Genomic DNA, 13,675 nt, shown 5'->3' on the forward strand with positions numbered 1-13,675 from the left:
CCCTCCCTCCTCCCCGCACGCGCCGGGCGGAGCGGCTGCGAGGGAGCCCCGGGCGCAACATGGCGGAGCACTCGGCCCCCGACAGCAAGCACAAGCCCGGCGCCGCCGCCAACTCCGTGGCGCCGCTCAACAGCCGCGGCGGGCCGGGGGGCGGCCTGTCGGGGGGCCTGTCGCAGCCGGCGGGCTGGCAGTCGCTGCTCTCCTTCACCATCCTCTTCCTGGCCTGGCTGGCCGGCTTCAGCTCGCGCCTCTTCGCCGTCATCCGCTTCGAGAGCATCATCCACGAGTTCGACCCCTGGTGAGCGCCCACGGGGCAGGGGGGAGCGGGCGCTCGGAGCCGCGGGGTCCCGGCAGCGCCGCCCCGTCCGGACGCGGCAGCCGCGGGAGGCAGGGAGGGAGGAGGGGAGCGGGGCGTCGTGCGCGGGACTCCCTCCTACCCCGGCGGAGTCGGACGCGGTGGGAGTGACAGCGCCGAGCGAGGACGTGCCCGCGTCCCGACCGCGCTTACCCGCAACTTCGCGTGCGGCGGGGGGCTCGGGGAAACGAGCGCCGTCTTTGCCATGGAACCTCCCGTCTCTCGGGGCTGCTGCCACACGAAGGAAGGAGGTGCTTTGTTTTGAAATCCGCCTTGAGATAATCGAAGCCTAAAATTGTTGCTGGAACTAGACCCCTTCTGCAAAGCGTGTGCTCCGCTGTGGTAGTCCAAAAGCACAACTTCCTCTTTTCTGTGTTTCTTTTTTTTTTTTTTCCTCCGTCTCTCATGTAATCCATTCAGAAATCGTGGCACAGAACAGGCGGAGGGAACAAGGAATCGCTTTGTTTTTAAGCGTTGCACGAAGCAATCCATGCTTTGTGATCTGAAAGCCAAATATCTGCAGAGCGTCGAGCAGTCGCCCAAAATTTAAGTGCCTTTCTGCAGACGCGGAAGGGAGGAATGCAAACTCTTAATTAATAAAGTTAACAGCGGGGAGCACAGCTACATGCAGCTGCAGCGAGCATATAACCCCGGGGTCATGTCCTGGGGAGCAGTTTTTAAGACTCTTCTGATCTAAATCTAAGCAAAAAATCTGTGGTGGAGGAAACTTGATACAAATGACGTCTTTGCACAACTTTATCTGGTTTCTGTAATCAAGGCTCATCCTTGGATGAATGGAAATTGCACAGTGTTGGGTTGTGTAACTCGTTGCTAAGCCTTGAAGGACATTAGGAACGTGCCAGGAGAGCTCAGTTTGTGGCCCCGTTGATGGCCGTGAAGATAACCTGCAGTGTGACGGGATGCACAGTCATCTTCCTGCGTGTGCAAACAGGGCACCGCTGCTGTGCTCTTGTGCAGAGCTCTGCTCGCGGGGAACAGCAAAGTTGACAGAACTGAGTGGTTTTAGTGTAGGTCTGTGGGAAGCAGAGGGATGTCGAGAACCATGCCAGTGTCGTGTTGCTGCACGCCAGGAGCAGCAGAGGCAAATGCACTTAAGTTAATTAGTAGGAAAGAGAACCTAAAATGGTAGAAACTGGGGGAAAAAGAAGTGTGTTCTTTACTGCAGCAGTGATATTGATGGAGAAAGAGAACAGTGTTGTTCCCAAATACTGCCGAGTGGTGAGGAATTAGTATTTTGTCACAGTTACGAGGGTCTTACAAACCTGATTCTGATGTGGGAAAAGCGCTTATGAAAAGAGATTAGAAGCAGTGCCCTATTTTTATTTTTTTAACCACTTCTTTAGCAGATTGTGCAGGTAAACTGCTTTTTGTTTTCCTTTTAGCATCAGTGAAACAGTTCCATGTTATTTCCCATTCCTTTGGCTTTTTCTATCAAGGCTGTATAGGGCGTATGCATCTGTTCTCTGTTATTTGTTTTGTGATGAGAGAAAGCTGTGGTCTGTGTGGTAAAATCAGGAGCATTCAGCGAATCTGTTAATCTTTGGAATGGAAAACACTGTTGCCACCGAGGTGTAGGAAGATTTCTCCTTCACTCAGGAAATCCCTTTTCCCCTGTGCACATAAGAAACATAGGAAATCTAGGGTGGAAGGAAAGGGAGCCTTGCTTTGGGTTATCAGCAAGTTAATTGGATCAAATACTCTGTTTCTAGCATCCGCTTCCAGTTAAGTTTCTGCTGGTAACGTGAGGTTTTATTGGAGGGGCCGGGGTGATCGCTCTGTACCACTTGCTTCTGAGCCTTTCTTCAGGTGTCACTTCTTCCAGAAATGGCCCAAATGTATAGACAGCCCAGTGCAGTACAGGGGGCAGCATTTGCTTTTGATCTCCGTTACAATACAGTGCTCGTTTGAGGGAAAACAAGCTGGTATTTTGTTGTCACCGCGCTGCCCTACAAGCTTGGGGCCTGATTATCATTACTAGGATTACTGTTTTCTTTCACGCTGAATACCTGTTTCAAATAGTATTGCCACTCAGTTTCCCATGCTTTGTTTATTTCTCATGCTCGAGCTAGTCCAGAGACAATGAAAAACGTGTAATTTTTGGCAGCTCCTAGGTCAGGAGCTGATGCATGGAGTCAGTCAGTGCTGACTTGGTGCTGTTCTTGGCTATTGATAAAGCCTTCAGCACTTCAGAATTTCGTTATCAAACCAAGAATTCGGAACTTGGGGAGTGGTTCTGGAGCACACTGGGGTGGACAGGTTTCCTGCCTAAAGTTTGGTTCATGGGTTGGCTGGTCTGGCAGTTGGGTGAGCCAAGAGCATCATTTCCATGCTACGTGCTTCTGAATGTGCAGTGAGGTGTGTTCATGAAAGTACAGCTGGGCTTAACTTCTGCTGCTTCCTTCCTCCTTTCAGGTGTTGCCTTAAGTGCCACCATGCCCACCCAAGGCAACCAGACTTACAGAACACCAGAACGGGGACTGCTGTTGCACCCCTTACCTGCTGCTTTGCGTCCCGTGCACAGCCCCAGCCTGCTGCTACGCTATGTCATGTAGCCACTCACATCACACATACTCATAATAGCCTCTATAAGCTGAGTGCGTATACATATGAGGCAAATAAATCTACCGATACGGTTGCATCCTGTCATGCACTGGTACTGCTACTGACTAAAGCAGGAACAACCTTTGGTGCATCGGTAGTCTTGGGTGAGTGCTATCAAAACAGCGCCGTTCATTCTGTTTGCACAGCTCTCACCACTGTCACGTGTGAGAAGCATATCTGAATCATTAATCATATCCCATGGTGTTAAGTCAAACTTTTGTCTTTCCTGAGAATTTTAACAGCTTTCTAAACACTAGATTTGGAAACTCTTTTACCATAGGAGTAAAAGAGCTGGCTGGAACTGGAGTGCAGAAACTCTTGTGCCTGGGCATGAGACCCCTTCACGTGTGCCCTGCAGCACCCACGTGATCTTGTCAGCCAGGTTTGCCTCCTGCTTCCAGGCGCGTTGTGTCCTACTGTCCTCCCAGCTCTGGTGCTGAACAGCACTGCAGCAAGCTCATGCACATCTTTGCCTCTTCCAACCTGGCACCACTGATCAGTTCAAAACACTTGCCGTCATCGGGGCAGCCATTGTTTATCATACTTCATATAATTGTGCTACGGGGAAGTGTGGTTTGTATACACAATATCAGTCTTTCTCATCACTGGTACCATCAGCTGCATCCACCATCTGTTAGTGGACTCTAGTGATTGGCAGTACACTGGCAAAAATAAGGGTAAGGCCAGTGCGATGGCATTTCAGAGGTAACCAGGTTGAGGGAAATTAGGATTTTACCTTGAGCACAGACAGAAATGTTTCATTTGGCTCAAGTCCTGTACGCTTGATAGATTCTTGAGCTGCTAGGAACTTTTCTTTTTATTAATGGAAACTTAAATTAACATGTTTAACTAAAATATGAAAGCTTCATTAAAATCCAGGGTGTGACTCAAGTGAACATGAGGGGTGTATAGAGTTGATCAAACACTGGAGTTTGTACTAATGTATTGATTTCATTGGGAGAGGGCAAGGCTGTAGGTTTGTAGTTTGCTGATCTGATGGTTGCTATTTGGAGTAGGAGTTCTCCTGTCACCTACAGTTTAGTACTGCTTTTTCCTTTGTGCTTGCTGCAAAGCACTCACGGTTAGTTGATTCAGTGAGGGAAATTGTCAAAATACTGTAGTATTTTAGTTCTCCAAGCCTACCCGCAATCAATTTTTATATTGCACTTTAGTCTCTTATTTTTGGGGAGGAACATGAGCATTAGGAGAGAATGCAAATAGCAACTGACTTTATGGAATAAAATCAGGTTGGGTGGTAGGAAAGAGGTGTGTACCTGTGAAAACAGCATGTTAAGAGTGGAGCGACAAGAGTGACGAAAGAAGGGAAGGTAGCGGTGAATGAGGGTACCTTAAATGAGTGTTCGTAAGGGGGGAAAAATTTTGTGTTTATAAAAGGTAGATAATCGCAATTAACAGTGCTCTGTCTGTAGGCTGTGAGTGGATGTGGCCTACCCAGACAATTCATCTGGCCATTGCTCACCTGCTGGTGGCTCTTCTTGCTGGGCAGCCGGACAGCAGATTGCACAGTAAGTGTGTTGTTCTTGAGTGGTGGCAGGCACCATCATCTCCAAACTGCGGCCATTCTGGAGGCTCTCACCCCATCCCATAATCTTATGGAAGGTGAGCACACGAATGCAGATCTGTTTAGGAAACATTTCTCACCCACTTCAACATTCTTTTCCCAACCACCTCCTTTTGAGTGTAACCTTTGACAGCTTCCAGACCCTGGGAAAACATTTGGTTCCAATCCAGTTTGAATATAATTGGATTGGTATATTGGATTGATTTTTGAGATGCTGGAAAATGTCAAGAAATTAATGTTAAAGAAATGTTAATGTTAAAGACCTTATATTTTCTTCTTTCACAAGTCTTTTGATTCTATGAAATGAGAAATATTTTCTGTATTTCCACTTGATAGGAATGTGTTTCTAGATTCTGTCAGCATAGGATGGCCTTTGGATTTCAGTGCTTTCTAGATTGAGAGGTTGTAAGTCCTGGATGTCCAGGGACTTATACAGCCTTTCCACGTTTAGATACTTGGGCATTTGGGAGCAACCTTTTCTAGAAGGCTGATATGGAAGCAAGTCAAGAAGATGTGAAATTGGGTGTATTGGACTTTTCTGCTGCTTAGGAAATTGCAGAAAATGATAAATATTAGAAATTTATTGGAAGGAGGACAATCTGACAAATACACTGGACAAAGTTGCAAGTGTAACAGAGAGACACTGAGTGGGAAGACTCAAATTTTATCAGGCTGTAGACCAATGCAGCTAAAAGCAGTTCCCCTTGTGGTTTCAAAGTGTCTGCCATTCATGTAAGAATCAAAGCTCTTTTCCATTTCTCCTGTTGTTTTGTATCACATTTACTGTTAGTTGATATTGTTTCTTTCTTCACTGGCCCAACTTTTAACTGGGGAGAAAGCTTCACATGCTTGCAGTAATGGGGTTATGGGTGAGAAGGTAAGAGGAGCAGCTTTGGTAAAATGCAGAGCGAGTGTGCAGAGAGACTGTCCTTACAGCATCTCCTGGAAAACATGGGAGATGAGACAGAGTGCTTGCGCAGTGCCCACCCTTCTATTGATTTGTGGAATGAAACTTGAAAAGCAAAATGTACCAGGATGGTTTTGTAGGCTGGGTTGAACTGAACCGACAAGTTTAGCTTTTAATACTGTGATTTTTTTTAAGAATAGTCTTCAAAAATGCTTTAGCTAGTCAAGTGTTATTGAGTGACTGCTGTGATGAAAATCCTTGAATGTATTTCTCTTAGCAGATATTCTATTATTTGAGCAGCTTAATATGTTCTGTTTTTTAAACAAAGTTGATTTCATTGCACAAGGTCAAGGGGGGCTTTTAAGGGTTTTCTTTTGTTTTCTGTCATAATTCTCTCTAACAGTCCCTGGTTTTGGCAACAAGTAATCCTAATTCTCATGTTTTAAATCTGACTCAGGTTGAATTTGAGGTGGGGATTTGAGGGGGCAGGTTTAGACAGCAAAGTTAGCAAGAAAATTCGAAATCCTGTAGGTACTAACAGCTTAAAAATGGGTCAGGGGTAGATGGCTTTAAAAGTCTTTGCTGTTCCACAAGCATCTCTCCTGATTCAGTCAGGTTCTTTCCCATATAATGTATATCTGTGAATGTGCTGCAGAAAGTTTCCTCCTTAATTTTCAAAAATTCTGTTCTTTCAAGCACTTTGAGGTACATTCATACTGACATTTAGCGCCAGTCCTGAGGGCTTCTTTCTACTTAGCAGAGTTGGCAGAGCTGCTGCTTTTGCAACCTGTACTCTGTAGCAGGGCATGCACAGATTTTTTTTATTACTGTTGTAAAGTCCTTCAGCAAAACTTCTTCTAGCCATCAGATTTACCACGTGCTTGGAGAACGAAGTGAACTTGGGACAAGTAAGAAGTGGGACTGTTGCTGTAGTCTTTCTGTGTTCTATGTCTGCAGCGTGTCCAACAGACTCATTTTCAGCCGTGCAACTGAGCAGAGCTTGTGGTCTTTATCTGAACTGCTGCTGGGACACAGACTGAGGTATTTTTATTGTTAGTAGCTGGCAGGTCTGGGTTTGAGAGGTATCACTACATGGACCCTAACATTGCACTGCACCTTACAGAAACTGAAGCAGCTGAAGGAATTAATTTATGGCCGTGGATACAGACAGAACTGCTCAGCTTCCTTATTTCTCAACTTACTGTAGCTTTCCCTCGGTAAAAGCTCCTTTGGTGTATGGAAAATTGAGTTCTTCCTACACTTCAGAATTCCTGCTTTTCAGTGAGGCGATATCCCTGTGATTTAGCTAGAGAAATGGTTTCTCTTCAACAAGAAGTAACTGAGTGCTTGTGAATGAGAGCTTCATAGAACAGAAAGTGGCATTTAAAGTGTATATTTGGTGTGGGAGACCCAAGTCCAGTGTCAGATGTTCTTTTTTTAAAGAGCTTGTCTAATAGAAATCACTGGAGTATGTGAACCGTGCTGAGAATTATCTCTGGGTGATACTCATACCGTATTCTGTGGCATTTTATTTAAATGGTTCAAGTTAGTTTGGTAGTTAAAGAGCTTTTCAGAGTTCTCTTCAGCTGATAATCCATGGAGGTAGAATTGCAATACACCTTTGCAAAAGATTTTTCACAGAAAACCAACAAACAAAACCCTCAGGAAACATTATTGCCACCGGGGAATCGAGTTTAGTTTGATTGTGGATTTTTGGTGGTGTTCTTAATAGAATCGCTGTTTTACATGGTACTATTTGCATTTGTTTAGAAAAATGGCTCGCTGAATGCATCTCATTCATGGGCGGCATCTATCGTGTTTGAACGGTAAATGAATTTTGAAGAAAGGAAAAATAGCATGTCGTTATGTCATTTTAAACTGTTCTAGTATACGTGGCTGGGCAACCTACATTATGTGACTTTTTTGTAGTCTCCACTGAATTGCCAGTATTTTTTTTTTTTTTTTTGCCATTATTATTCTATAAATTGTAGCTTACTTCTTGTTTAGCTCCAAGGAGTATGTTGTTTTGTTGTCTTTGTTGTTTTGGTTTTTGTTCCCTCTTCACAATAGAGGGATATTTGAAGAAAAAAGGTGTGAGAAGCACCTGTTTGATTACAGAGTTGATCAGAAAGACCACATTTTGGCCTGAACACTTGCCTGCTACTAGCAGAGGATTTGAGAATACAGCAATGTATTTTGTTGATGCAGAAGCGAAACAGAACAGAACAAGCTTACTTGTCCTAAATACCTTTCTGCATGTCTTCTGCATCAGCTCTTATTTTTGTCGCTTGTGTGTCTTGAACGTGCTTCCTTCCTATTCTAAATTTATCACAAACACATTGGGAAGTTCAGCTGAATAACTTAGAATTTTGTAAATATTGTTTCAAATGCATATCTTGGAAAAGACAGTTTCATCTTCACGACTGAAACATTTTAAGTTTATCATTTGGCTATTAAAGGCCTTCAAAAGTGCCTTTAGTTTTTAATTTGGCAGTAGATAAAATGCCTTAAAGTTGCAATTCTTCTTAAGTCAGTGAAACAAAGTTGGAGCTTTGGCATCATATTGATGTTAACAGTGGAAGTAAATGGGTATCTCTTTGGCTTGCTTTACTGTAGAACAAGAATCATTAAAGCCAATGCGGTGTTTGAGTTTTCTAAAAAGCAGTGTAATGCTGCAGTGCTCTATTTTATCTTCTACAGGTAACTAGAATGATTTATCCAACCTCAGATGTCTGAAGTAGTATTTGAAAAAAGCTGTTGCATATGCCTCACAATTTATTCTGTGCTGTAACAGTTCTAATCTTTCATTTGCCTAGTAGAAGATAGATTTTGACACTGAAGAGACTAAGTTAAATATTTGTGACAGTGTCTTAATTTGTGATGTCTCAGGTCAGTGTCATTCTACTGCTGGTAATGACAAATGTAAATGTTCTGCTATGGCTAAACATGTTCAGGAGCCAAAGAACCTGCGTTGCTTTAATTTTGTAATGCACTGCTTCTTTACTAGTGCTCCTTGCATCCTCCTAAAGGAAAGGCTGGTTTCTATTGGGAGAGGTGTGGATGGTATGTTTGCCTCAAATATGTCATGCTTTTCCATCACTGTTTTATTTTCTGGCTTTTGCTCTAAGAAATCAATGTTAAGGTTCCCTTCCCTTCTTGTTCTGTGGTGCTGTAGTAACCTTTGCACAGGCTTACCTATGCCCATTGTCTTTTTGCTTTGCAATAGTATGCTCCTTGCGGTGGTCTCTGCTCAGCATTGTCTTCTAGAAGAGGAATCCTTGGAACAGCTTGAAGTGCTAACTGAATGTGCATTCTTACCCTGGGCATTAAGCAGCATTGTCTTCTATCTCAGTATCTAATAGACTATGCTGGAGTACTCATGGATAACACTGGTGTCTTGGAAAGCCTGTGGAAGGCAATTCCAAAGGTTCCTTTGAGAACCCATACAGAGCTGCTGTAGCTGATAGGAAGGCAGTTGGGAGCCTCTTGTGCAAAGCCTAACTCTGAGTACCTACAAGGTGCTGCTAGGCTTTTCTTCTTGACAGTCAGTATAGTTTGGCCCTATTGCATCTAAGCAAGTGGTGTTCCTGAAGTTCACATCATCTGTTGGACATTTCCTGGGATAATTTTCTAGTGTGCTAATAAAGCAACTCGGAGAACTCGGATAGGTGCAGGTGTCAGGGAGCGTGGCTGGATGCAGGAAGAGGGAAACTCCCCTTTCCAGTGACAGCAAGTTGCTGTACTGGCACATCTGCTATCCTCATTTGACCACAAGTATCCGTGAGTTCTCTGACCAGCAAGCTGTTTATTCGGGGGTGAGCATATCAATAGTTTCTGCTGAAGCTCTTTGACCGCGCTGTTTAAATGTTCCACCAGAAATGAGATTGTTGGCTATATGGGATGTTGGGCACCCGGATCTAAACCCCTTTTCTGAATTAGCCAGGCAAACTCTAGTCACTCTCTTCTTCTAATTTTAATGCGCATTTGTGGAGAGTTGAGAGGGCATCCTGTCTGGTGGGGATTGAAGTGTGGAAGGGTCTGGAACAGGCCAACTTAATTCATCTCTGGAGAGCGAGTAAAGAGAAGATTTAGTATTATGTGACCTCAGAACCATCTCCTGAGAATTTCTGTTAGGTCCTTCCTAACTTTCACATATCCCCTGCTATGTTCCTCTTTTCTTCCCTGCCTGAACTGCAACTGATCCTCTTGCTTCAGTATCCCCCTTACCCTATTCTGTTTCATGCGCAACCAGATGTTCATTTTACCTTAACCCATTTTACAGGGCAGTGAGGGAGAAGGGCAAGACATGGCAGCTCAAGTCAGGGCCTGTCACTTAATAAAGTGACATTAGAAGTTAAACTCGTCTCTTTTACTGTTCAATAATATAGGGCAGAAGGGATATAACTACCAAATAGTACACTGCTGTAGCCAGCCTGTCAAGGAGGTGATGTGTTTTGGAACACGCTCCTGGGCATATGAGAGAAAGATGGGTACAGTCTGAATATTTCTGTAACAGCATTTGTGACAGAAAGGCATCACAGCTTCAGAGAGAGTCTGTAATTTTAAACCTCTCTCGTTTTAAAACTATTGCCCCACATCCATTTTTGTTTGTTTTTAAGGGCGCCTTTTAGATCGCTTTCAAACATGAATTGGATTTGGCTGGATATCTAAAGCAAGAGAGGAGCACAGTCAAATAAGTTAATAGTTAAAATATAGTAAGACGAAAGAATACCAGAAATCAGTCATGTAATGTGAAAACAAACATGGAACTTTGATTTCACATTGTACATGGCAGAATTTAATATTAATTATAAATACTCTCTTAACTGTTAAGCACTGTAGTCACTGTGGTACACTTAATCTGTAATGCTTCTGTGAGGTTGCCTAATAAAAAGCAAATTGTGCATTATCGTACTTCTGTGATTCTTGTGCATAGTCTTTAAAGAAATAGTGGTAACCGTTAGGTGCAGTTCTTAACATGTTGAATAAAATTCAGTGGAAACTTGCATTTTTGTTTTGATTTAGACTTATTGGAAACAGTATGAAAGATATAAAATAGATGTAGGGGAGAAGTAATTTTGAATTCTTCTTGCCATACTTACTTCCGACAATAAATCTGACAGTGAAAGTGGATCAGGAATGCAAAATACAGTTTGAAAGATAAATTCCTGTCTGTCTGTTGCAAGGAAGGATAAAGACCACTTCCTATTGTCTGCTTTCCTGGTCTTTGCTTATCTTATTGGTGACCTCCTGTTCCCACACTGATTTCCTTCAGTGTGAGAATATCTGTGTAGTCACTCTGCAAACAGCTGGAATGGTTTTTGCCCTCATCTGAGGCTGCCATCCTTTCCGTTGGTCTGTATTAATGGATTGTGGGAGTGCTTCTAATCTGCTTCTGAAAAAAATCAGGTGAAATAGTTTAAATCATCTTCAGAGTGGTATGCTTTTAGCTGTGATTCAAGCTAATTATCTGATTTGGGCACTGGAGCAGATTAAGAGCACTTCTGCACGACTTTTAACTAGCAAAGCTCAGTTGAAGGATAACTGCCACAGTTAAATTTGGGTGTGTAATTAGTACAAGGCATTCTAGAGTTGTGCATTGCCTTTTTACCCTTCTTTGCTCATTTGCAGTTTGGACTATGTTCATGCCTTTTTCTTTTCAGCTTATTCAATTAGAGCATAATTAAATTTATCTCCAGGTTTCTCCAGATCCTGGACCTACAGTTGAGTTTGGTCTGCAGACAGCTATGTCTATCTAACTAATGCAACATTTGTTTACTAATGTCAAGGCACTGAAGGGTTCAGCAGAATTTAAGCAGACGTGTATAGAGTTAAATAAAATTAGGTCTCCGACCTCAGTCACGGGACTGAAATCGTTCAAGTTAGATAGTCAGTCTGGCTCTGCTCTGATGCTTTCTTTGACTTATCCACTCTAAAACATTAATTTTTATTTTTGCAGTATCCATTGTAGTAGAAGTCAGTAAGACAATATTGCAACAGATGGAGCTGAACAGGTGTGCTGTGAAAGGTCCAGCTTCTTGCACTAAACGGAACCTACAGCCAGAAAGGACAGCTGAAAAAAAGCATAGGGAATTCAGGTGACTAAGAATTGATTGCAGTAGGAGGAATTGCAGATATATTAAGAGATGTACTAAAGAGTAAATTTTTAAGGAATAGTATATTGGCTGAAACATCACCTTATTTTAACTTGCTGAACTCAGTTAGGCTACTGACATGCAACCATAACACCTCAGATTGTTTAATTTTTTAGAGTTGACAAAGTGTATTGGCACAACTGCTACAAGGAAGTTAAAGTAATCTTGGGGACACAGCCTTTCTAAGAGTCTTGTTTACTTCCAACCTAATCTTGAATTTTACGGGATAGAAAATATCTGCCAGGTCACCTTGGATCCAGCCTGTCTTTCACTACTTTTCACATTTTTCACTGTTTCATTTAGTGGGAAGTGATTATGAAGTTGCTTCAGCTGCTCTTTGGTTTAGGTACTACTTCCATAACTGTCACTGCATTGTAGTGCATTGATTACTTTATTACATAATAAAGATTAGGACTGTAATAGATACTCTCAAGCAATTAAAATATTCTTAAAGTACCCATCCTTTATTTTACTCTACACATCAAGCTATTACAGAAATTAGCATTCTTTTCTGAGTATGTACTAGATCTCGCTACAAAAGAGCAGGTAATAGGTTGTAGATCACCTTAAGAGGAGTCCACTACATCTGTTTAGATGTGAAATGTTGCTTTGTTCTGCACTAGAAGACCATGAAGAAAGCTCTGTAAGCTAGTTATCCTCTCTGTTCCGGTCACTTGTGAAGTTGTCCTGTTCAGCCCATTGATTTCTTGTCAGATTTCTGAAGGAAAGAATATTTTACTTCTCAAAGTTTATTATTTAGCTAATTACCTTTTGAATTCCTTTCTGCCACCCAGATCCTCACGTACCAGCCTCTAATTTGGAAGCTCCTTAAGCAGCCTTTGTCATGTTACAAGTCTGCTTCATCTGGAAGAATCATCCTTCAACATGTTCTTGAATTTGGTGCAAAGCCTTCAGAGTTGCATGATGCAAGGCTAATGCACTACAAAGTATCTCAGTACTGCTTGGGGGCGGGAATAAAACAAACAACAAAAACATAACTCTAGTGCCTTTCTACTTTGTGAGAGCTAGTACTGTATTGAGCAGAGAAGTGAAGCCTCTGAAGCAGGTGTTACTCTCAGAATCAGCTTCGCCATCAGTACTGATGTCAGTCATAGCATACTATCTGCAGTGAAGCGTTTGTCCAGGAGGGAAGAAGAAACACATTCAAATGTGCCCTGCAGTAATTTTGAATGGTTCTGTTCAAATAATCATCAAAACCTTTCGGGAATTTTGACAGTCTGAGGAAAAAATGGAATCATCAGTTTCTTACTAGGTTTAAAATTTTGTGAAACGTTATGAAAGGCAGACTTCTCTAGCAAAGTATAACTTTGGGTGTTGTTAAAAGTAACTCTTTGCTTAATAATTTGCCTTTAGACATGGAATTATTCAAAAGCAAGACAGAAAAAAGGTCATGAAAAAGCTTTGTAGGCATCAGAGGAAATGTCTGAAACTGTAGACAGACATCCACCTGCTGCAGTGGTGATGGGATGCATATTGTGGTTTCAAATGTAGTATATTGTGTGAAAAGTATTAAGGAGTGGTCATGGAATGCTTTAAAGAGCTTGCAGTTATTTAGCAAAAATATTGAAGATGCCCTAGGCTCTCTGAAAACAGGAGGTTATATGCTCTCTTTAGCTTTTTGTATCATTAAGCTACTGACAGCGTGCAATTCCTGATGTTAGTGCTTGCTAAGTGTGATGTGTTATTGCAGGCAGTCAAAATACCATACCAAGAAGTGGCTGTAGGAGTAATGTAATTTTGCTCATACACTTTGGGAAAGTTCTGATATTCTTAATGGTCATTTTTAAATGATTATTCTATACTCATTCTGGTATTCAGGATTCTTGCCATGTATGCCAGGACCCTGAGCCTCTAGGTGTGGGTGAGAGTAGTGAATTCCATCCCACTGTAACAGTGGAACAGGCCTCAGACCTCCTCATGAAACTGAATGTATATAAGTCCATGGGGCCGGCTTATGTGCATCCCAGGCTTCTGAGAGAAATGGCTGATGTGGTTTCTGAGCCGCTCTCCATCATATTTGAGAAGTAGTGGCT

General features: G+C 42.5%; 1 protein-coding gene across 1 annotated transcript in view; it reads left to right on the top strand.

Annotated features, from left to right (window-relative positions):
- STT3B (STT3B, catalytic subunit of the oligosaccharyltransferase complex) overlaps nt 60–13,675 on the top strand; it is a 51,996-nt gene continuing 38,380 nt past the window's right edge. Inside the window, exon 1 of the mRNA XM_021388858.1 lies at nt 60–298. Coding sequence (XP_021244533.1) covers nt 60–298 — 239 coding nt within the window. The remainder of the gene's footprint in view (nt 299–13,675) is intronic.

The sequence above is a fragment of the Numida meleagris genome, chromosome 2 (assembly GCF_002078875.1).
Source record: "Numida meleagris isolate 19003 breed g44 Domestic line chromosome 2, NumMel1.0, whole genome shotgun sequence".
Taxonomy (NCBI): domain Eukaryota; kingdom Metazoa; phylum Chordata; class Aves; order Galliformes; family Numididae; genus Numida; species Numida meleagris.